We start from the raw sequence: 21,526 nt of genomic DNA, 5'->3' as shown, positions 1-21,526 counted from the left end.
GGCTGCTGAGTCTGCGCCGCCACCGTAGAGCCTACGCCGCCGGCTGAATCGCTCGTGGATGTCTCGCTCTCGCCACTGCTATTCCTGCCCTTAGCACCGCCCATTCCGATGATTGAAGTCAACTATGGGTTCGAAGAAATATTCAACCGATCGATGCCCTAGGGTTTCTACCAATGCCAAGCCGAAACTGCGTTAACGAAGTTGCCTGCCAGTGAGAGGATTCTCCGATTCCGAAAACAGATGAACAAACAGAGAGACAGAGAGAGAGAGAGGCTATGAAATTGAAATCTGAGGGTCTTGACTCTTAGGAAGGAAAATTACGAAACTAGACATGTTCTTTCTGTGTAAAGAATGGGGCCATGAGTGTCCACGTGTCTCATTAATAACGGGCCTCGTGCTCTACTGGCCTTTGGTCTTGCACATGCAACATTCGTTATTTCATGGAGGGGTAATTTAGGGGTGATAATTCTAATGATTTAATTCCCCAAAATGCGTGCAACTTAAACAACTAACTACAAAATAACACGAAATACAATTACTATACATACATATCCCCGCGTATATAAATATACATACATATGCTCCTGTCATAGGGCAGGTGCAAAAAGTCTTCTTGGGCCGGCCCATTAAAGCGTTGAAAACAATATCGTCTTCAAAAGCAAAATAGAAAAGGACGATTCTAAGCGTCAAAATCAAATATTTATTTTAAAAAATCATCCTATCACATGTGTATATATATATATAGTGGGTCATTTATATAAAAAATATATATGTAATGAGCTATTATTCCTTAAATTGCACATGGAGTGTTGGTTATTGTGTGAATTAAAGTAATTAAAAGTTCAAAAGCAGTGTCGGTTTGTATAATGCCATTAAGCTTTTTACCGGGTGTGAAAAAGTCAAATATATACGTGAGGTAAAGTTAATTCGTCAATTATCCGACGTGGCAATAAACTGAGTCAACACGAAGACTTCGTCACTTTTCTCAGGAATAAACATATCCGAAACGTGGCGGGTTGTTATTGGTCCTAAACACATCGCAGTCACACGTCAGAAAAACAAACTCATCCGAATCGGGGGGTATGGTTCGGGCAAGTGTTGCATGGAGTGATGGCTTTCTAGTTAGTTTGATAAGTTTTGTAATTTAGTAATGGAATAGGCCCCCGATTTTTTTTTCACAATAATAATATATAATTATATAAATTTTTTAATATGAAAATGAAACCATCAATTGTCGTTGATATGTATATAACAATTCATATTTCGGCAGTTATTTTTAGAGATAAGTGATAGTGATACGTCAGATATTAATTAACATCGATCCAAAAACTTGGTTTCACATCATCCAAATTTTCTAAATAGGCATTGGATTGTATAATAACATATATTCATGTGGATATATCAACACTTCCAATTTAGTTTTAAACTAAATTCTACTAATGACAATTTTAATACCACAGTTACAGCAAATAAAAGTCCACATAATAACAACCGCAATTCCTATACATACGTGTTTATTCGGCGTTTATTAGAAATGCTTCGAATGCATGGACATGTACTCAATATTCTATTTATATATATATATATATACACCATACTTGTAGAAGTCGAATTATATATATACATCCTGGAATATTGTTAAAACTTTTCATGATAATTAAAACCCAATATCACGTGAAAAATGCCTTTAATCAATCAGATCCGTGAGAAAATTACAACGGCTAGCGTCAAACATTAAAGGAATTCATTCTTTTTTCAGAAACAAGGTAATATTTAAGATTCACAATACAAAAAAAAATATTTTAAAAACCCTGTTCCTTTATATCCGATAAAATCCTTATTATGATTAATTAGTAAAACAAACGGGTAGACTTTCGCAACAAAAAAGTAGCCATTAGATTACTAGAGACAACCCTAGCATGCCCAATAAATTCAATCCCTATATATATATATGTATATATATGAATTAAGACTAAATTTATTAGCATTTTGAATTTGTCAATGCATATATATATATATAATGTATTAATGTGGATCAAGGACATAAATGATTGTGGACTAATACGTTACAATTACGAGGGGCCAGTGAGGCTAAACACTAAACTACGTACTAAAAAGATGTAATGTCACAACAAACAACTATGTGTCTTCGCATTAAATAACTCATCTTCTTCTTCCTCCCGAACCAACTTTCCCTCCTCTTTATTATTCCATTCGCTTAGCCATCCTTCTCTCACTTCCCCTCCATTTTCTCTCCATCCAAGCACCGGAAAAACCCTAAAATGTCGCCGGAGATACCGTTTTCCGGCGAGAAAGTCGGCGTGGATCCGGCGGAGATGAATGAAAAGAAGAAGACGAAGAAGCAGGTGAAGGTGTCGCTGGTGAAGCTATTCTCCTTCGCCGATTTCTACGATTACGTTTTAATGGCCGTCGGATCCATGGGAGCGTGCGTTCATGGCGCTTCGGTTCCTGTCTTCTTCATCTTCTTCGGTAAACTCATCAATATCATCGGTATCGCTTACCTCTTCCCTAAACAAGCTTCTCCCCAAGTCGCCAAGGTGAATTTTTTTTTTGAAGTCTCGAAAATTATTAAAATTATTTTAATTTCCCTGATTATATATATATATATATATATATATATATATATATATATATGGGGGGTGTGGGCAATTATTCTCTTGGAATATTATTAATGGTTTTCTGTGCCTCACAGGTTTTAAAATTAGGGTTTCGAGTAAGCGATTCCACCAAATCAAAATTCATAATTGCATGGATCAGTGAATGAACTCATCTTAAAATATGCATTCTTCTTTTTTTTTTTTCACTGCCCTCTACTTTCGAACTGCGTACTCGTAATCTCAAAACCCTAATTCCATAACTCTCTCTCTCTATATATGTGTGTATATACGTATATGTATGTATATGCATAGCGAGTGATTTGCGTTGTTTGCAGTATTCGCTGGATTTCGTGTATCTGAGTGTGGCGATACTATTCTCATCATGGATAGGTAACAATCAAATATCCGATTCGATCCAAATTGAAATATTATAACAATATTGATTACAACTTATATATATATATATGAAATTGATGAAATTAAAATGAAAAAAAAAAAGAGGTGGCGTGTTGGATGCACACGGGGGAGAGACAGGCGGCGAAGATGAGAAGGGCGTATCTGCGGTCGATGCTGAGCCAAGACATTAGCTTATTCGACACCGAAGCTTCTACCGGCGAAGTCATCTCCGCCATCACCAGCGACATCATCGTCGTCCAAGACGCCCTCTCCGAGAAGGTAAAGGTCATTTCCGTTCTTTAACCATGATTAACCGGATCCGGTATCAGGGTTAACCGTACCGGTGTTGATTTATAAATTATATATATATGTATATATATGATAATTCTCTTATTAAGTGTAACCGGGTATTTAGGGCATTTGAATTATCGGGTAGGTCTACAATGATCACGACACTTTGCCCAAAAAAGAAGAGTGATTAATTCAATAATGTATTTTAGCCGGAGAATTACTAATTTCGTGTTAGTTCATTCAGTGAATAATTGCGCTGCTATTTTTCTTCGTCAGCATTAATGTGGATTGCATCACTAATTAACACATATAAAAACTAAAAGTCATATTGGAAAATCAGGGAAAAAGATATATATATATATATATATATTTATATTTATATAGCTCATATGATGTGCATGCGTAGCTCTTTTCATTATTATATTTTTCACACCACAGAAAAAGTATATTCAATATTATGTCTTCATTATGTTTTTCTGTCTTTTAGATGTAAAATAATAAATGCTTGGTCATTAATTAGGTTATATATATATATAGCTGCATCGCATTTATAAGGCGGTTGTGTTAGCTCCCCATTTATTTTATTCTGTTTTATTTTATATTTTCAAAAACCTTAGTTCTCTTTGCTCTTTGCTCCATGATGTTTAGAAACGATGCTCGAGACTATCTTTTGTTGCAAAGAATGCCCGAATTTATGCTCACTTTACAGCCCACATATATATGCAATTAGCCGGTTTAGGAATAGTGGATAAGACTATGTAGGGATCATACATTCCCGGTTGATGGGATAACCGGATCCGGTTTACCACCGGTTTTTGTTGCAGGTAGGGAACTTCTTGCACTACATAAGCCGGTTCATAGCCGGTTTTGCCATCGGGTTCGCGAGGGTATGGCAAATAAGTCTGGTTACGCTCTCCATTGTCCCCCTCATAGCTCTCGCTGGCGGCATCTACGCTTTCGTCGCCACCGGTTTGCTTGCCCGAGTCCGGAAATCCTACGTCAAGGCAGGTGAGATTGCAGAAGAGGTGAGTCAAACTCGGGCAACCTTTTAACGTTGATTATTCATCCCGGTTCGGTCTTGAACCGGAAACTACCAAAACTAGTTTTGAGTTCTTGACTTGAGATAACAATCAAGGAGAAATTCATAAGGGTTTGTTCCAAACTTTGATACGAGGTTTCGGTTCGATTATGCTAACTTGAGTGTTTATTTGGTGTGTTCATATCTGTCTTTCTGATCAGGTGATAGGAAACGTGAGGACAGTACAAGCATTTGCAGGGGAGGAAAAAGCGGTGAGATCGTACAGAGATGCTCTCAAGAACACTTACAAGTACGGAAGGAAAGCTGGATTAACCAAAGGACTAGGGCTTGGTTCAATGCATTGTGTTCTGTTCCTGTCGTGGGCTTTGCTCGTGTGGTTCACAAGCATCGTCGTCCACAAGGGCATCGCCAATGGCGGAGAATCCTTCACCACTATGCTCAACGTCGTCATCGCTGGCCTGTAAGTAAGCTTGTCTTTTCTTATCAGTGCTTTGCTGTTTTACCACTAATATTCAGGCAAAAACAAAACGAGATTTTTCGTTTTCGCAGCTCTCTGGGACAGGCAGCTCCCGACATTTCCGCCTTCGTGCGGGCAAAAGCTGCAGCCTATCCGATCTTCCAGATGATCGAACGGAACACGCTGTCCAAAACCGCCTCGAAGTCCGGCCGTACACTCATGAAAGTTGACGGGTATATCCATTTCAAGGACGTGACTTTCAGCTACCCATCTCGGCCAGATGTCATCATATTCGACAAGCTTAACCTCCACATCCCTGCCGGAAAAATCGTGGCTCTGGTCGGAGGGAGCGGGTCCGGGAAGAGCACGGTGATATCTCTGATCGAACGGTTCTATGAGCCCATCTCAGGTGGGGTTTTGCTCGACGGGAACGTCGTGAGAGAGCTTGATCTCAAGTGGCTGAGGAATCAGATCGGTTTGGTGAATCAAGAGCCTGCTCTTTTCGCCACGACCATCCGTGAGAATATTTTGTACGGAAAGGATGATGCTACCGTTGAGGAGATTACCCGAGCAGCGAAGCTTTCAGAGGCTTTGTCATTCATCAACAATCTCCCTGATGGGTTCGAGACACAGGTATGTTACTCACGTAAATTCTCAAAAAGTTTTCCCCCCAAAGGTATGGAAAATCGCGAAAAAAATCAAATTATCCCGGGATGGATACCTTAGAACACAAGCAGCAACTGCGAAAACCTGGTAATTTTGTCTGCCAGGTGGGGGAGAGAGGAATCCAGCTTTCAGGAGGACAGAAACAAAGGATAGCAATCTCGAGAGCGATCGTGAAGAACCCGTCGGTCCTTCTCTTGGACGAAGCGACGAGCGCTCTAGACGCCGAGTCGGAGAAGAGCGTACAGGAGGCACTGGACAGAGTGATGGTCGGGAGGACAACAGTGGTGGTGGCTCATAGGTTGTCCACCATCAGAAACGCCGATATCATCGCTGTGGTTCAAGAAGGGAAGATCGTTGAGACCGGAAGCCATGACGAGCTCATCTCTAACCCTAATGGAGCGTACTCTTCTCTTCTTCACCTCCAAGAATCCTCTTCTCTCCAGCGTCATCCTTCTCTGAACCGTACTCTTAGCAGGCCTCACAGGTACCAATCTTCATAATTCTCTGAATTGTGATTTCTATAGTTGAGTTTCTGAAGGAAAAAAAATCTTGTTCCTGGATCTGGATTGTCGATTTTCTCCCAGCTTGAAGTACTCGCGTGAGCTATCGAGAACAAGAACGAGTTTCAACGCTAGTTTCTGCTCGGAGAGAGACTCAGTGACTCGCCCGGACATGACCGATCCATCCAAACAGATAAAGGTCACACCGAGCCGTCTCTACTCCATGATTCGACCAGACTGGCCGTACGGTGTATCGGGCACGTTCGGAGCATTAGTTGCCGGAGCTCAGATGCCGCTATTCGCGCTCGGTGTTTCGCAGGCCCTCGTCTCTTATTACATGGACTGGGACACAACTCAACACGAGGTTAAGCGGATCGCTGTCCTCTTCTGTTGTGCCTCTGTCGTCACTGTCATAGTTTACACCATCGAGCATTTGAGTTTCGGCATTATGGGAGAACGTTTAACTCTCCGCGTCCGTGAAATGATGTTTTCGGGTAACGACTCTCACAAAACTGTACCATCTCAACCCAAATCAAACGATTTCATATTTCCTGCGTTTTCATTGCAGCGATTCTGAGGAACGAGATAGGATGGTTCGACGACGTGAACAACACGAGCTCGATGCTGGCTTCGCGTCTGGAGGGCGACGCCACTTTGCTGAAAACGATCGTTGTCGACAGATCGACGATTCTTCTCCAAAACGTCGGCCTTGTCGCCACTTCTTTCATCATAGCCTTCATACTCAACTGGAGACTCACCTTAGTGGTCTTAGCTACTTATCCTTTGGTCATAAGCGGCCATATCAGTGAGGTAAATTCGTAAAAATCTCAGCTTTTCCACGAGCTAACCCGAGATTTCGTCATAATTTGGATATGTACTTACGGATTCTTGCGTTTGTAGAAACTTTTCATGCAAGGCTATGGAGGAAACTTGAGCAAAGCGTACTTAAAAGCCAACATGCTGGCAGGAGAGGCAGTGAGCAACATCAGGACAGTGGCCGCTTTCTGCGCCGAGGAGAAAGTTCTAGATCTTTACTCTAGAGAGCTTCTGGAACCTTCTAAACGTTCCTTCAAGCGTGGACAGATCGCTGGAATCTTCTATGGCATCTCCCAGTTCTTCATCTTCTCCTCCTACGGCCTCGCCCTCTGGTATATATGCGTGTGTATATGTGTATTCAGGCATTTTCTATGTCATAATAGTAAAACAAAGATGGAGACTTTTGATGGTATTGTGATAGGTATGGATCGGTTTTGATGGGGAAGGGGCTAGCGAGCTTCAAATCGGTGATGAAAACGTTCATGGTTCTGATCGTGACAGCGTTGGCGATGGGCGAAACGCTTGCTCTGGCTCCAGATCTTCTCAAGGGGAATCAAATGGTGGCTTCGGTGTTTGAACTGTTGGACAGGAAAACGCAGGTTGTCGGAGACGCGGGTGAAGAGCTCACCGGCGGCGTGGAAGGCACGATTGAGCTGAAGGGCGTTCACTTCAGCTACCCTTCGCGGCCTGACGTCGTGATTTTCCGCGATTTCAATCTGAGAGTGCGTTCTGGGAAGAGTATGGCATTGGTCGGACAGAGCGGAGGGAGCGGGTCCGGGAAGAGCACGGTGATATCTCTGATCGAACGGTTCTATGAGCCCATCTCAGGTGGGGTTTTGCTCGACGGGAACGTCGTGAGAGAGCTTGATCTCAAGTGGCTGAGGAATCAGATCGGTTTGGTGAATCAAGAGCCTGCTCTTTTCGCCACGACCATCCGTGAGAATATTTTGTACGGAAAGGATGATGCTACCGTTGAGGAGATTACCCGAGCAGCGAAGCTTTCAGAGGCTTTGTCATTCATCAACAATCTCCCTGATGGGTTCGAGACACAGGTATGTTACTCACGTAAATTCTCAAAAAGTTTTCCCCCCAAAGGTATGGAAAATCGCGAAAAAAATCAAATTATCCCGGGATGGATACCTTAGAACACAAGCAGCAACTGCGAAAACCTGGTAATTTTGTCTGCCAGGTGGGGGAGAGAGGAATCCAGCTTTCAGGAGGACAGAAACAAAGGATAGCAATCTCGAGAGCGATCGTGAAGAACCCGTCGGTCCTTCTCTTGGACGAAGCGACGAGCGCTCTAGACGCCGAGTCGGAGAAGAGCGTACAGGAGGCACTGGACAGAGTGATGGTCGGGAGGACAACAGTGGTGGTGGCTCATAGGTTGTCCACCATCAGAAACGCCGATATCATCGCTGTGGTTCAAGAAGGGAAGATCGTTGAGACCGGAAGCCATGACGAGCTCATCTCTAACCCTAATGGAGCGTACTCTTCTCTTCTTCACCTCGTGCTCATTGACGGTTAGTAACTACTACTACTACTACTCTTTTCTGAACATCAATCACAATTCTTGCGTCCCGAGCGAGCCTAAACCTACATGAAACTGGTTGGTTGTCTCCGGCATAGCGCTTAACCGAGAAATTTTGGTTTAGTTTTGGTTTGATTAGTTTGTGGGCATTGGTGAATAAACCGAGCATTATGAGGGTTTAGTACGAATTAAGAAACTAAACTGTGCCAAACCGGTCTGATTTTGATAACCTCGTGCTTATACCAAATTCCTTACCCGGTTTTATGGCTAAACCGAATCTCTAAGATAGCACTTAACCGATAAATTTCGGTTAGTTTGGGTTGGATTATTTGGTGGCCATAGCACTTAACCGAGAAATTGCGGTTTAGTTTTGGTTGGATCAATTAGTAACCATTGTTGAATAAACAGAGTATTATGAGGGTTTGGTCCGAATTAAGAAACTAGACCGTGCCAAACTGGTCTGTTCTCATACCGAATTCTTTGCGGCTATACCGGATTTCAGGACAGGACATCAAGAAGCTGAGGCTGAAATCACTGAGGAAACACATAGGATTGGTACAACAAGAACCGGCGCTATTCGGGACGACGATCTACGAGAACATACTGTACGGAAAAGAGGGATCGTCTGAGTCGGAGGTGAAGGAAGCAGCGAAGCTGGCAAACGCGGACAGCTTCATAAGCTCTCTGCCGGAAGGTTACAACACCAAAGTGGGAGAACGCGGCGTTCAGCTTTCCGGCGGTCAGCGTCAGAGAATCGCGATTGCGAGAGCCGTTCTCAAGAACCCCGAGATTCTCCTCCTCGACGAAGCCACCAGTGCCTTGGACGTCGAATCCGAACGCGTGGTAAGTTTATCTCTCTCTCTCTCTCTCTCTCTCAACTCCCTCTCTTTATTATTATTATTTTTTGATAAAACGTAAATTATGCTAAAAGACAATAAGATTTTTTTATACACAACGAGTATATATATAGTATTACCCAAAGTATAGATTTCTATTAATCGGAGTTTTTGCATGAAAATGTATTATTACATGTCAAAACCCGTGTTTTATTCATAATAAAAATACATAAAAAGTCGGTCCAAACTCAACATCAAACGTTGAAGCTTTAAATTTTTTTTTTTTGGGTTGGGAATAGGTGCAACAAGCATTGGACCGGCTGATGAGGAACAGGACGACGGTGGTGGTGGCTCACAGGCTGTCGACCATAAAAAACTCCGACACGATAAGTGTAATACAAGACGGTAAGATCATAGAGCAAGGCTCCCATTCCGCCCTCCTCGACAACAAGAACGGTCCTTACTCCAAGCTCATCAGTCTTCAGCAGCAAGATCACCGCCGCCTCCTTTCTTGAAATTATTTAATTCGCTAATATTAATTATTCCGTTTTCTTCCTCCTTTGTTCTTTTCCCACATTAAAAATAAAATTTCCTTATGTTTTTATTCCTTGAGAAAGCTCCTTGATCGTAGTATATAACATCTGTTCCATGATGGTTGTTGTATTATCTATAAATATTCGATTGGTCTGACCGTAATTTCAGTGTAAAGTTTCGTTATTTTTTGCATGTATTTATGAATTTTTTTTTGTCTTAATTAGTAGGTGATTGTTTGGTAATTACTTGTTAATAACAAGCGCGAGCGTGGTGCCTTACCGGTAAATAGAGAGAAAAAAATGTGGATCATTTATTTGTTTGATAAAATTCTTCTTGCAACCAGATATTCGTTGTTACTTCTCATATTAATTCCATACACACCTTTGCTCAAACATTTTGCTTTTGCGCAATTATGAAATTGTTTCCAATTTTTTCGCTTAATGATTTGTGCCCTTTAGAGTTTTATTTATTTATTTATGTATACGAGAAAAAAAAATCATAAAGTCTTTATAAAAAAAGAGAGGTATTTTAGAATACCTCATATGTTATGGGAACTATTTCTTCTCTCTCTTCTTCTCTCTCGCCGAGATTCGAACACGACAGCCGTGGATATATCTGCAACCCCACAAACCATCGAGCTACGAGAAGACGGCAACTATCAGATGCTTAATTTATTAATTATATTTCCAATTTTTACCCAAATTAATAGAAAATATTCACAAAATTAAAAGCCACTCAATCACGTGACCGTAATCGTCTTGATTCTTGAACTTGCGTTTGCTTTAATTAAATTGGTGTCCTAATCAACCAACATCTTATCCAAGGACTCAAAATTTCGTTACTTCCCCTTTTTTTTTTCATTTGCTTGCGAGCTCAGGATAATTCCTAACAATTTATTCTTCATTTCTGCGTACATTTTCTCAGCAATCATCTTCTGATTCTCCGATCCTGAAAAGAGTTTCGAGTGGGCTTGCTACTGTTTTCGCCTCCTCCATCTCTTCTATCCGTTCGCTACCCATTTCCCGATTTCGCCTTCCCTTCGTTCGAAGGACCTGAAAATTCGTCGCGAAGCGATGGATTTGATGTTTTTCGAGATTACCCATATCTGGAGCTTGCCAAATTTCCCAGCTTTTCCTTGAATTTGGGGAAAGTTTGAAGATTTGATCGCTGGGTCATCTCTTCGATCAGAGAAATTAGGGTTGGGTTTTGTCTCGGTCCATGCGATGAGTCATCGGCGGGATTCCGGCGGAGATGTAGTTCACGTTATACCGACGAACAATCCGCCGGAGAATTGGTTACCGATTCCAGGTGACAGCGCCGTCTGGGCCACGGAGGACGACTACAACCGCGTCTGGGCGGTGAACCCAGATTCCTCCGGCGATACTGCTCCGCCGAGCAAGAAGACGCGGGGGTTGTCGCCGTCGTCCTCCTCCACCGCCGCGAGCAACCGAGCCAAGGCTATCGGGAAGATGTTCTTCAAGACGAAGCTCTGTTGCAAGTTCCGTACCGGGACTTGCCCGTACCCTACCAACTGCAACTTCGCACACAGCGTGGAGGAGCTACGCCGGCCGCCGCCGAATTGGCAAGATATCGTTGCGGCTCACGGGGACGAGAAATCCGCCATCGTCACCACCATCGCAGCGGAGCGACGGGAAGAGTTTCAGATCCCGTCCTTGGTCTCTTCTGTGACTGAAAGCGGGAGATCCTACAAGGGAAGGCACTGTAAGAAGTTCTACACCGAAGAAGGGTGTCCGTACGGCGACAGCTGTACGTTTATGCACGATGAGGCTTCGCGGAACAGAGAGAGCGTTGCGATCAGTTTAGGTCCCGGTGGATATGGTGGAGGAGGAGGAGGAGGAGGAGGTGGTGGTGGTGGCGGCGGCGGTTCTGGTGGTCCCGGCGGCAATGGCGGCGGTGGCGGCAGTGTTAGTGCCGATGCCGTTAGCGGCGGAAGTGGAGCTCAGAATCTAAAGCCTTCGAATTGGAAGACAAGGATTTGCAACAAGTGGGAGATTACGGGGTATTGCCCTTTTGGTGCGAAGTGCCATTTTGCTCATGGAGCTGCAGGTAAAAGGGCGCTCCTTTTTCTGTCAATTAATGGACTTTTTTTCGTAGTTACAACTTCGATTTCGTAAAATGTAGGATAGTGTTGCTTGATGGAATGGTTAGACTGTTATTCAGAGGTTGTCAAAAGGCTTAAGCCAGTGGGTTGAAAGCTACTGATAAAACCGATTTCTGCTCTCAAGGTGATCAATCTTTTAATGCCTACAGAAGGTAGAATAGATAACCAATGTTTCTTGTGGTTGTGAGTGGTGGTAAGTGGGCTGAGGGCTATGCGTTAAGCACAAAGGGCTATCCTGCAAGCTTGGCAGGGAGAGATTCCTGTTATTTCTTAGGCTCTGAGCTGAGCATAAGTATGTTGAATCTGTATGCATAGGCTGTTAATCTCATTCAAAAGGATGACCCTCTGATAGTTTCTCATGAAAAAGCCTTGTTTTGAGCTGTTGAACCCCGGGAATTCAATGTCAAGTGTAGTGGATTCTTGATCTGGTTGTTGTTATATCATAATGGTTGCCAGAAATTTGGAAAGTTTTGAAGTTGTTTGCCTCTTTATGCATGCGCCAGAGTTGCATAGGTATGGCGGGGGACTCGTAGAAGGGGAAGCCAGGGACGGATCCTCGGCCGCTCCTGATGCAAAGCAGATGGGACCAAACCCGAAAGGGCCGGTAGACATAACGACCATTTTACCCTCAGGAGTTCCTCATTCCGAGGTTAGTTACCATGCCAGTGTCACATCTCAACGGCATTCTTCCATCGTCACCCAGAAGCCGGGAATCAGAACACTTCAGAAATGGAAGGGTCCGGAGAAAATCAGTAGGATATATGGCGATTGGATTGATGACATTGAATAAAGGTTCTGCCTTTATGGATCGGAGAAAGGTAAAAATCTCTCCTTTTTTCCTGTGCTTTAACAACTCCGGTCGAGGTCGATATAGTTGTAGAGTTGTATGTATGTGTACTGCTTGTTCTGTTTGTTGTTGTAGATTATGACTTTGAAATCTCCTCTTCTCTCCTTGTAGTTCTTCGGTTTGCCACTCTCAACTGTGAATTGTGATACTGTACCGATCTTTTCGTATCAGACAGAACCAAACTGAATCATGTTTGGTACTGGTAAACCGAGACAATCTTAATATCTTATACATTTACGTCAATTATATCACAATAATGTATTCTGGATACTGAAGACTATGCAGCAGAAAGAAGACAATCGAAATTGCAATAAATTGATGGACAGTCAAATTCTCATGTTACCATGCCATCATAAGAGAAACACAACACAGAGAATGAAGAATGTTTATTCTGTGGGTTCCTCTTGAGAAGTACCGTCCTTGGCTCCATCCTCGTCTTCAGATTCGCTGGCAGTCCTTACGCTGAACTTTAAACTGATGGGTCTGCCCATTAGCTCCTGATGAAGAGTAAAAACCAAAGATCAAAAGCTAAAGATGCAAACTTTATGATGAACAATGATCCAGTGAGCATAAAGACAGGAACTTTATGCTTGTCTCTGGCTCGGGAAAGGACAGCAAACCAAACTTTTTTTACCTTCCCGTTGAGCTTGGAAATTGCAGTTTCGGCTTCTTCTCTAGTAGCGAACGAGACAAAGCCATAGCCTGCAGCTCTTCCTTCGGGGGTGTCAAAGACAACCTTAACCGAAACCGGGTTGAGATCTGCAGCAGCAAAAAAGTCCCGCAGATGGGTTGATCTTGCTTTCCAAGCCAGATTTGATATGTAGAGCTTGTGACGTGTTTCTCTGGAGCCAGGAGGAGGAGGAGGAGTGGGTGCTGGTCGAGGTTTTTTGAACCTTCTTGAAAAGCTCACCCTTATAATCCTTCCAGAGACTTGCTGGAAGATAACCACAGAAAGAGAGCTCAGATATTCATGAATAAAATCAAACCATTGGGTGCAATGTGTGACTTAAACCAGTAAAACTTCTCTCATTTCTTTCTTAGATTCCATGCTATCGATCTAGACTCTTTCTAAAAGAAACAAACCTTACTCTTCACCAGAGGAGAATTGATGCGGTCAACTCACATAATGCTGCAAACCGATCGGTCTACCCGGTTCGCCACAGAAAACCCAATCCACGATACATCTGGAATACCGAACCAAACCAAGCAACTGAGTTAGAGTTAATTAGCTGAAAATAAGGGAGAACTAATCTGCCTCAATACCTTTAAGTTTAACGGCAGAACGTGACTTTTTCCACTCTTTGTTTCCTATTTGTTTCTAGGAAGATCACTGTTACGTGATCTTTTGTTCTCTTCCCATATAAAAAGATAAAAGCATAATGAATAAAGCAGAATTTTTTTTTATCTGGAATCTAATACTCTTATGATCCATAGTTTTGATTGGGACATCATTGGTATCAGAGCCGCACTTCTCCACCCTTATTTCGTCGGTGATCCGGACCACTCTTACGTGGTATCACGATAGCTATAAACAAAGAACGAATCGATATGTTTGAAACTGACCATTCAAACATCCACGATGAGCTTGTCCAGATGAAGACGGCAATGGCAGATCAATTTCGACACTTGGAGACATCACTCAATCGCCTCACAGAATCCTTTTCCAATGCGGCAGAGTGTTGATTCGGTTGACTGTTTGGTTGTTTACCTCAGTCAGATGTGGAGCCAACATGAACATTGGAAAATGATTCTGTGAGGCGATTGAGTGATGTCTCCAAGTGTCGAGATTGATCTGCCATTGTCGTCTTCATCTGGACAAGCTCACCGTGGATGTTTGAATGGTCAGTTTCAAGCATCTCGATTCGTTCTTTGTTTATAGCTATCGTGATACCACGTAAGAGTGGTCCGGATCACCGACGAAATAAGGGTGGAGAAGTGCGGCTCTGATACCAATGATGTCCCAATCAAAACTATGGATCATAAGAGTACTAGATTCCAGATAAAAAAAAATTCTGCTTTATTCATTATGCTTTTATCTTTTTATATGGGAAGAGAACAAAGGAGTGATCTTCCTGAGAACAAGGAACAAATGGGAAGAGTGGAAGAAGTCACGTTCTGCAGTTAAAGGTATTGACGCAGAGTTCCTTACTTCCAGCTGCCTAACTCTGACTCAGTTGTTTGGTTTGGTTCGGAATCTCATGTGTATAGTGGATTGGGTTTTTTTTGGCGAACCGGGTGGACCGATTGCTTTGCAGCATTATGTGAGTTGACCGCATCAAGAATCTTTGGATTTGCATCAATTAGAGAACAATGTGACAAAGGTATAGGGAGTTTAATTTGGAATTTGATATGGGGCATGGGCTCTAGCTTTGTGGTTGAAATCATACCTGAAACTGAAATCATGGAACCTAATAATAGAGCAAGAGAGAGGACAATAACGAGAGCTTACATAAGCATCAAACTTATCAACAGCTGCTTGAGCTTCTTCTCCAGAAGACATTGTAATGAAAGCAAACCCTCGATTCTTCCCATCTTTTTGCTTTATAATCTGCAATCAAAACTTGATATGACCCAGCGCGAAAAAAGAAAAAATCTCGAGAGATTGAGATATAAAAAAAGACAGGGAATCAAAACCTCGACATCAGACACGGTTCCACATTGTCCGAACAGCTCCGAGATGTCATTGACGCTCATAGACCATGGAAGATTGAAGACAAAGAGCTTCTTTTTCACATTTGTGTTCTGGGTTCCGTCAGTTTTTTCCTCCAGCGATGTTTCTTCCTCTGCGACGGAGCATAGGGCGGAGACGAGCCGCCGAGAGTGGCCGCCGCCGGGGCATAGAGGTAAATTGCGCGAAAGAGAAGGGTAAAAACTGCGAATTCGAAGATTTAGAACGGTGGATTTGCTGAAAATATAGAGTTTCGGGGAAGAAGAAAGTGTGGGAGAAGAGGAGAAGAGGAGAGCTGATTCCACTGCCGCCATTGTAGATAGATTAGTTAAGCTTCGTAGACTGGGAAATAACAGGGGAGAGGATTAGACCGAGCCACCTGGATTTTATGGTTTGGGCCGGTTTGGTATTCAGTTATTATACCGATTGTGAACCGCAAACCAAAATTCGGTTTATTGACCAACTATTTGTTTTAACTCCCGTATTAATTTAACTATTTACATATGGTCAGCGTATAGTTGATCTTATCTCGATTTCAACGTTCGTGGGAGGGCCTAATGTAAATAAATTAAATATCGGGAATATTTTGATATAGATGAATAAATATAGGGCTCCATTTGAAATATCTATTTAACACGTGCGTCCTTTGGTTTCAGAAACGGAAATGTTCATTTTTTGTGAAAAATGGCGACGGCGACGGCGACGGTATATGCGAGGGACGCCTGTGACCGGACCGGCAAAATTGGCCGTCTCCGATCAAATGTCACAGGCCGTGAATTCCACTGCCAAGCATCTTCATCCGATGCGTCAATAGTCTTTTTTCTCAGGTACTCGCTTCAATACATGAATGCATATACCTATATGTATGTGGATTTCTATGTTTTCGGAGTCCGATTGGAGGAATCACGGTTCGATTCGCTCTTTTTCGGTACTTGATGTAGTCTAATCGTGGGGGAAGTGAGTAATTGTGACAAGGATATGTTTAGGTTTCGATGAAATGGATCAAATGTTGTTGACTGATGAGGCTTCTTAGGGAAATAAATTGCCGGAAATAGTTCAGATGATTGAATGCAGAAATGTTATAATCTTTGATTATTTCCTGGCTCTTCAAGTGATGGACTTATACCCTTTGTGCAGTGATTTTGATTTCTGCTAATGGAGTAATAAGAACTCAATTATCAAGAAAAAAACCAGTGAAATGACCTTCAACCTAATTAACATTACAAAGCCATTGCTAATGGTCTTTGATCCAACTATGTCTCTTGGAATCGGTTTTGTCCAAAACAAATATCATCACCCAGTTACTTGAAAACATGGAAATCACCGAGCTTTCATGCTCTTCGACAACCTAAAACTCTCCCCTGTGGCACAAACTTCATCTCTCATGCTTATCTAGGGACATACAGTTTGATGCTATGTAAGTTACCAATAAGCAACTAGCTTCTCTTATATATTATGCTCCTATCCCATGCTTCTTCTTTCATTTACCTCTGCAGGTGAAGCAATCTCTTAAGTGACCATTTCCGGATAAGCTCGGACTCTGAGGCCAATGGTGCTTTCTCTGGATAAGGTACATATGTCCAAATCCGTTATTCTCATCATTATAATCAAAGTATTCCCATTCTTCTGGTCCCAATAGACAAACCTTTTTGACTGCGAATTTTCTTCTTCGGTTTTCTTGGCGGTATGAAACATGCCCCCCCCCCCCAACACAAAAAAACAAGAATCTGATTCCACATTAAACATTTACTTCACGTTGAGCTATGCAGCATTTGGTTCTTCATGTCTAGGTTTTGCTAGTGTTTCTTATTTTTTACTCAGTATGGGAACTTTAGATAGACGAAATAGGGTATATCTCTGAACTTCTTTATAGGTATCTGACTTGGTTATTATCATTTATCAGACCCTGCCTTCTTATACAGATACAAGCTGTAGTATTTAGATTGATGATCAGGTCAATACAAAAGTACATAAACCTTGAACTTATGAAAATGCTTTGCGAAGAGAATATGTTTTGAAGTTCTTGTGACTGTATATTATTGAAGCATATAACTTTTGACTTAGTCTTTGAGAGTGCTGGCCTTTGTTTTTGTCCAACAATGACAAAGATGTATCCAAAATGATTGTGTAGATCTTTAAAACAACAGCTGAAAGAGGGAGAATGATGGTACAATATATATTTGAATCTATAATCTGAAGCACGTAGTAGGGGGCAAACGTTATATTGAATATCGGATTTGAATCTATAATCTACTCCCTTTTTTTTTTTTGTAAATTGTTTTTTTTTGGGGGGGTGTTTGTTAAAGATGTGTTACAATTAAAATATTTATCTCTGCCTAGAAGTTGCAGGTAGGAAATTTGGCAAAAAAAATCAAATTACCCAAAAAAGGAGTACTTTTCTTTTGTCTTAAAACTTATTTTTATTTTAATCAAATTAATAGAAAGATTTGCAATTTATGTATTATCGGATTTATATTAAGGTGGAGAACGTGTCAAAAAAAACAGTTGGGTAGAGACGTGCGTAATTGGTATTATATTCAAACAAACAAGGAAAAGAATAACTAGGTTTTGTGAATAGAAGAAGTTGTTTTAGATTAGAAATCAAATAGGAAACCAAGAAGAGAATCTGAAAATATTAATTACTTTCTACCATTTATTTTGCAGTTTTGATGCACACAAAAAATCTGATTTTTTAAATGGAAAATTAATTGGAAAACCTAATCTTTGACAAGAGATAACCCCAAGAAAATTTAAGGATTAACTTTTTAAAAAAAAAATCAGTAGATTCTGTGTTTTTTGCATAGGTGACAATTGTTAGTTCATGTGCATGCATTGACGAGTGTAAATTCATCCAAGTGCGGTGTGGATGCCATGTATCATTAATATGCATTCACTCACTTGATAGCCATATATAATATATAAATAATGATAAAGCGTCTAGTGCGATTTAACTAAATGGGCAAAGCTGCTTCTAACCAATTAGAAATAATCAGTGTGATTTATTTTTTATGGGTGGTTACGTAATGTTTAAATTTATCATGTGTAAAATACTTATCAACTGTCAAACTACGCCCCCGTGGTAGATAGATAAAGCTGATGATGGTCTTCCTTTTTTAATTCAAATCCTTTGGACGCGGAAAACGACGTCGTTATCTCACCGTACGATTACGATCCCTAATTTTTCATATAAAAGAGAAACAAAAGAAAATCCAAGTGTCGTGGTCCGCGGAGAAAGACAGAAGACCTTCACCACCACCGATTAAACGGGCACTACAGAGACCATCAGCTTCCCTCTCTCCTTCTTCTTCTGCTTCTCCTCTCTGATATTGTCTGAATCTCGGAACCCTAAACCCTGATTTCTCTGATCAGTTCTCAATTCTTCGAATTTCGTTGGGAGTGTGTGTGCCGGAGGAGTTATATAGGCGTGTATACATATTTATAATACAATGGCGTCGCTGGCTCTGTCGTCTCCTCCCGCCGCCAATACTTCGTTGTCGTATCTGTCATCGTCCTCTTCGTCTTTCATCTCTCGCGGCTCTCTCTCCGTCAGGACGACCGAGTCTCGGCCCCGAATCTGCGTATCCGGCTGCGCTGTGAGTAGTTTATGTGGGTTTTACGTGTTCTACGAATCGGAGTGCGTCATTGTCTTTTCAGAATCCTTGGAAATCCTTAGTTTTTTTTTTATTGATTTGACTTCGTGATCCTTCTTTTTATCTGTTTTTTCCCCCGTAAATTTCGCACCAGACTATGATCACTGGGATGATCGGAGGATATAAGCAATGTGTTTGGTTTGTCTTTCGTGTTTTCAGTGCGTTTCTCAATTGAAAATCGTCTTTTTGGAGGGATATTGTCTGTCGAGTGCGAGCATTAGTTTAAGTACACATTGCTCTTTGGAGCTCGTCCTTGCTGTGTAAATGCTGTCCTTTGGTGAATACAGTTCACATTCCATCAAAAGAATTGCTTGTTGCCTCCAGGATAGTTGCTGGGAAAGGGGGAAGCGAGTATTGTGTGTGGAGATTTTAACCTGTATTCAAAGTCTGTAAAAGTTTGGATTCACAATTCCGTGCCTGCTTTGTTTTTGCAAGAAATGCGATCTCACCGATTCAGTGAACGTGGGCAATGGAAAAACCAGTATTCCCATCATCAACGAGGGGACACTGCCTAAGTTCTTGGAATCTGCCCGGATGGAGAAATCCGTCAACAGAATGAACAGCAGGCTGAAACTGTTCTCTGGTACAGCAAATCCTGCACTTGCTCAGGTAATTGCTGACACCTGTGATCGTTTATTTCCTTCTCTTGCTCATGGTCAATACGGCGTGTTGACGCTGTTGGCAATTTGTAAAGGAAATTGCTTGGTGTATGGGCATGGAGCTCGGAAAAGTTAACATAAAGAGATTTGCTGATGGAGAGATATATGTTCAGCTGCAAGAGAGTGTTAGGGGATGTGATGTCTATTTAGTGCAGCCTACCTGCTCTCCGTCGAATGAACATCTCATGGAGCTCTTGATTATGATAGATGCTTGTCGTAGAGCATCAGCCAAGAAAGTCACTGCCGTGATTCCGTATTTTGGATATGCCCGAGCTGACAGAAAGGTTGTTTTTTTTTTGCCATTTTTCTCCTTTAGTAATTGCTGGAGTAACCGATTAAGTGTACTTTAACCTGATTAGTCTGATGCTAGAGTTCATCATTGTATCTAACTCCTGGATGTGTTCTGTGTTATAGACACAAGGGCGTGAATCTATCGCTGCCAAACTGGTTGCTAACCTTATCACTGAAGCTGGTGCGGACCGAGTTCTTGTTTGTGATATTCATTCAGGTCAGTCCATGGGTTACTTTGACATTCCCGTGGACCACGTGCAATGTCAGGTATCTCCAGAAAACGATCTCGGTTTGCTTGGTTGCAATCTTTGGATGCTGATATCATCCGTTCCATCCATTGTTTGTTTATAATCATTTTTTTCAGCCGGTGATACTTGACTATCTTGCAAGCAAGTCAATTTCCTCGGAAGACCTAGTAGTGGTTTCACCTGATGTCGGAGGGGTTGCCAGGGCACGTGCGTTTGCAAAGAAACTATCAGATGCTCCCCTTGCCATTGTTGATAAAAGACGCCATGGTCACAATGTTGCCGAGGTAATGCATTTATAGTTCTTGAGCGAACACACACACACATATATACATACACATCGTGATGTTTTCCTGCAGGTCATGAATCTGATAGGTGATGTAAGAGGAAAGGTAGCAGTTATGGTGGATGACATGATTGACACCGCAGGTTAGTGAAATCCCTGGCCAAGTATCTGTCTTTTTTCAGACCAAAAACTCTATATCCTATAAATTTTTTTATTGCTGTCCAAAATTCAGCTCCATGCCAAAGATTTACAAATAACCGTTTTCATTTTCAGGAACCATCGCGAAAGGAGCGGCACTTCTACACCAGGAGGGCGCAAGAGAAGTCTACGCTTGCTGCACCCACGCCGTTTTCAGGTTCTCATTAACAAACCCTTTTCACGATCCTCCACAAGGATGTCGAAATTCAGAAACTTTTTTTATTATTACTATAAATCATTTGCTCTTGTTTGTGTGGATGGGGACAGTCCACCGGCGATAGAGAGACTATCATCGGGAGGTTTGCTGCAAGAAGTGATAGTGACGAACACTCTTCCGGTAGCCGAGAAGAATTACTTCCCGCAGTTAACGATTTTGTCTGTGGCTAATCTTCTCGGAGAGACCATATGGCGTGTCCATGATGATAGCTCCGTCAGTAGCATTTATCTATGACCCCCCACCATTTTTTTTTTGGTCGCAGTTGCTTCTTTCGCTGTTTTGCAGAGACAACATGTGTCTTTTTCGGTATTGTTCCGTCGGTTTAGGACCGGTTTCTGGTCTTAACCGAAGTTGTTCGTCAATAAGAAAGAACAATAGATTTTTTTTTTTAAAATGTATAACCATCGTTTGTCGATGTCAAAATCATATTTTCTGCTTCCATGTTAGTTCTTAGGCCTTTTTTCTCTCTCGATCATTTGCTCGATTTGGCTTGCAGATGTAATTTTGTTTCCCGTCGATACATTTTACAGTTCTATGACCTCTTTGAATTAGAAGATGCGTCTCTCTTGATTAGACATTTTCCCTTGACAAGTTTTAACCGTTACATAGAATGGTGAAATGGTAAAACCTTTTCTTTTCTTAAAAAGAGTAAATTTATCCCA

At 41.8% G+C, this 21,526-nt stretch overlaps 5 protein-coding genes across 6 annotated transcripts in view; 3 read left to right on the top strand and 2 right to left on the bottom strand.

The window, feature by feature from the left end:
• The window catches only part of LOC104812757 (heat stress transcription factor A-1d-like), a 4,676-nt gene extending 4,395 nt beyond the window's left edge, over positions 1–281 (bottom strand). Inside the window, 1 exon segment of the mRNA XM_010540082.1 lies at positions 1–281. This exon segment is cut by the window's left edge and continues 1 nt beyond it. Coding sequence (XP_010538384.1) covers positions 1–104 — 104 coding nt within the window. The 5' untranslated portion in view covers positions 105–281.
• A 1,925-nt stretch (positions 282–2,206) lies between these two features.
• Positions 2,207–9,873, top strand: LOC104812755 (ABC transporter B family member 2-like). Its single transcript, XM_010540081.1, has 13 exons — positions 2,207–2,558; positions 2,954–3,008; positions 3,118–3,293; positions 4,130–4,330; positions 4,545–4,804; positions 4,894–5,434; positions 5,572–5,951; positions 6,052–6,461; positions 6,536–6,777; positions 6,868–7,115; positions 7,205–7,634; positions 8,819–9,154; positions 9,447–9,873. Exons 1-13 carry the CDS (start codon positions 2,283–2,285, stop codon positions 9,660–9,662), a joined length of 3,771 nt encoding a protein of 1,256 aa, XP_010538383.1. The 5' UTR covers positions 2,207–2,282; the 3' UTR covers positions 9,663–9,873.
• A 624-nt stretch (positions 9,874–10,497) lies between these two features.
• Positions 10,498–12,817, top strand: LOC104812754 (zinc finger CCCH domain-containing protein 12). The gene is made up of 2 exons (XM_010540080.2): positions 10,498–11,748; positions 12,307–12,817. Exons 1-2 carry the CDS (start codon positions 10,905–10,907, stop codon positions 12,591–12,593), a joined length of 1,131 nt encoding a protein of 376 aa, XP_010538382.1. The 5' UTR covers positions 10,498–10,904; the 3' UTR covers positions 12,594–12,817.
• Positions 12,818–12,914: 97 nt separating this feature from the next.
• On the bottom strand, positions 12,915–15,676 carry LOC104812753 (33 kDa ribonucleoprotein, chloroplastic). The gene is made up of 4 exons (XM_010540079.1): positions 15,285–15,676; positions 15,100–15,198; positions 13,285–13,584; positions 12,915–13,147 (listed from the first exon to the last, which is right to left on the bottom strand). Exons 1-4 carry the CDS (start codon positions 15,630–15,632, stop codon positions 13,037–13,039), a joined length of 858 nt encoding a protein of 285 aa, XP_010538381.1. The 5' UTR covers positions 15,633–15,676; the 3' UTR covers positions 12,915–13,036.
• A 314-nt stretch (positions 15,677–15,990) lies between these two features.
• Positions 15,991–21,317, top strand: LOC104812752 (ribose-phosphate pyrophosphokinase 1, chloroplastic-like). Of its 2 annotated transcripts, XM_010540078.1 has the most exons (9): positions 15,991–16,145; positions 16,815–16,888; positions 19,404–19,577; positions 19,663–19,911; positions 20,042–20,185; positions 20,283–20,450; positions 20,523–20,592; positions 20,723–20,804; positions 20,915–21,317. In XM_010540078.1, exons 2-9 carry the CDS (start codon positions 16,868–16,870, stop codon positions 21,096–21,098), a joined length of 1,092 nt encoding a protein of 363 aa, XP_010538380.1. In that variant the 5' UTR covers positions 15,991–16,145; positions 16,815–16,867; the 3' UTR covers positions 21,099–21,317. The 2 variants fall into 2 exon arrangements, with proteins under 2 accessions (XP_010538380.1, XP_010538379.1); XM_010540077.2 differs by lacking the exons at positions 15,991–16,145; positions 16,815–16,888 and adding an exon at positions 18,235–18,911.
• Positions 21,318–21,526: the final 209 nt, after the last annotated feature.

Source organism: Tarenaya hassleriana, unplaced genomic scaffold (assembly GCF_000463585.1).
Source record: "Tarenaya hassleriana unplaced genomic scaffold, ASM46358v1 Cleome2, whole genome shotgun sequence".
NCBI lineage: Eukaryota > Viridiplantae > Streptophyta > Magnoliopsida > Brassicales > Cleomaceae > Tarenaya > Tarenaya hassleriana.
The sequence above is the reverse complement of the archived record's forward strand: the minus strand, read 5'-3'. Positions and strand labels throughout refer to the sequence as shown.

Excerpts from the sequence above, each read along its gene's own strand:
- LOC104812755 (XM_010540081.1), top strand. The coding sequence starts at position 2,283 with ATGTCGCCGGAGATACCGTTTTCCGGCGAGAAAGTCGGCGTGGATCCG. Across the intron at positions 6,462-6,535 it reads CCGTGAAATGATGTTTTCGG|CGATTCTGAGGAACGAGATA; the intron begins GTAACGACTCTC and ends TTTTCATTGCAG. Across the intron at positions 7,116-7,204 it reads TCCTACGGCCTCGCCCTCTG|GTATGGATCGGTTTTGATGG; the intron begins GTATATATGCGT and ends GTATTGTGATAG.
- LOC104812754 (XM_010540080.2), top strand. The coding sequence starts at position 10,905 with ATGAGTCATCGGCGGGATTCCGGCGGAGATGTAGTTCACGTTATACCG. Across the intron at positions 11,749-12,306 it reads TTTTGCTCATGGAGCTGCAG|AGTTGCATAGGTATGGCGGG; the intron begins GTAAAAGGGCGC and ends TGCATGCGCCAG.
- LOC104812753 (XM_010540079.1), bottom strand. The coding sequence starts at position 15,632 with ATGGCGGCAGTGGAATCAGCTCTCCTCTTCTCCTCTTCTCCCACACTT. Across the intron at positions 15,199-15,284 it reads GAACCGTGTCTGATGTCGAG|ATTATAAAGCAAAAAGATGG; the intron begins GTTTTGATTCCC and ends TTTTGATTGCAG. Across the intron at positions 13,585-15,099 it reads TTGATAAGTTTGATGCTTAT|CAAGTCTCTGGAAGGATTAT; the intron begins GTAAGCTCTCGT and ends GTTATCTTCCAG.
- LOC104812752 (XM_010540077.2), top strand. The coding sequence starts at position 18,765 with ATGGCGTCGCTGGCTCTGTCGTCTCCTCCCGCCGCCAATACTTCGTTG. Across the intron at positions 19,578-19,662 it reads CAAATCCTGCACTTGCTCAG|GAAATTGCTTGGTGTATGGG; the intron begins GTAATTGCTGAC and ends CAATTTGTAAAG. Across the intron at positions 20,805-20,914 it reads TGCACCCACGCCGTTTTCAG|TCCACCGGCGATAGAGAGAC; the intron begins GTTCTCATTAAC and ends GGATGGGGACAG.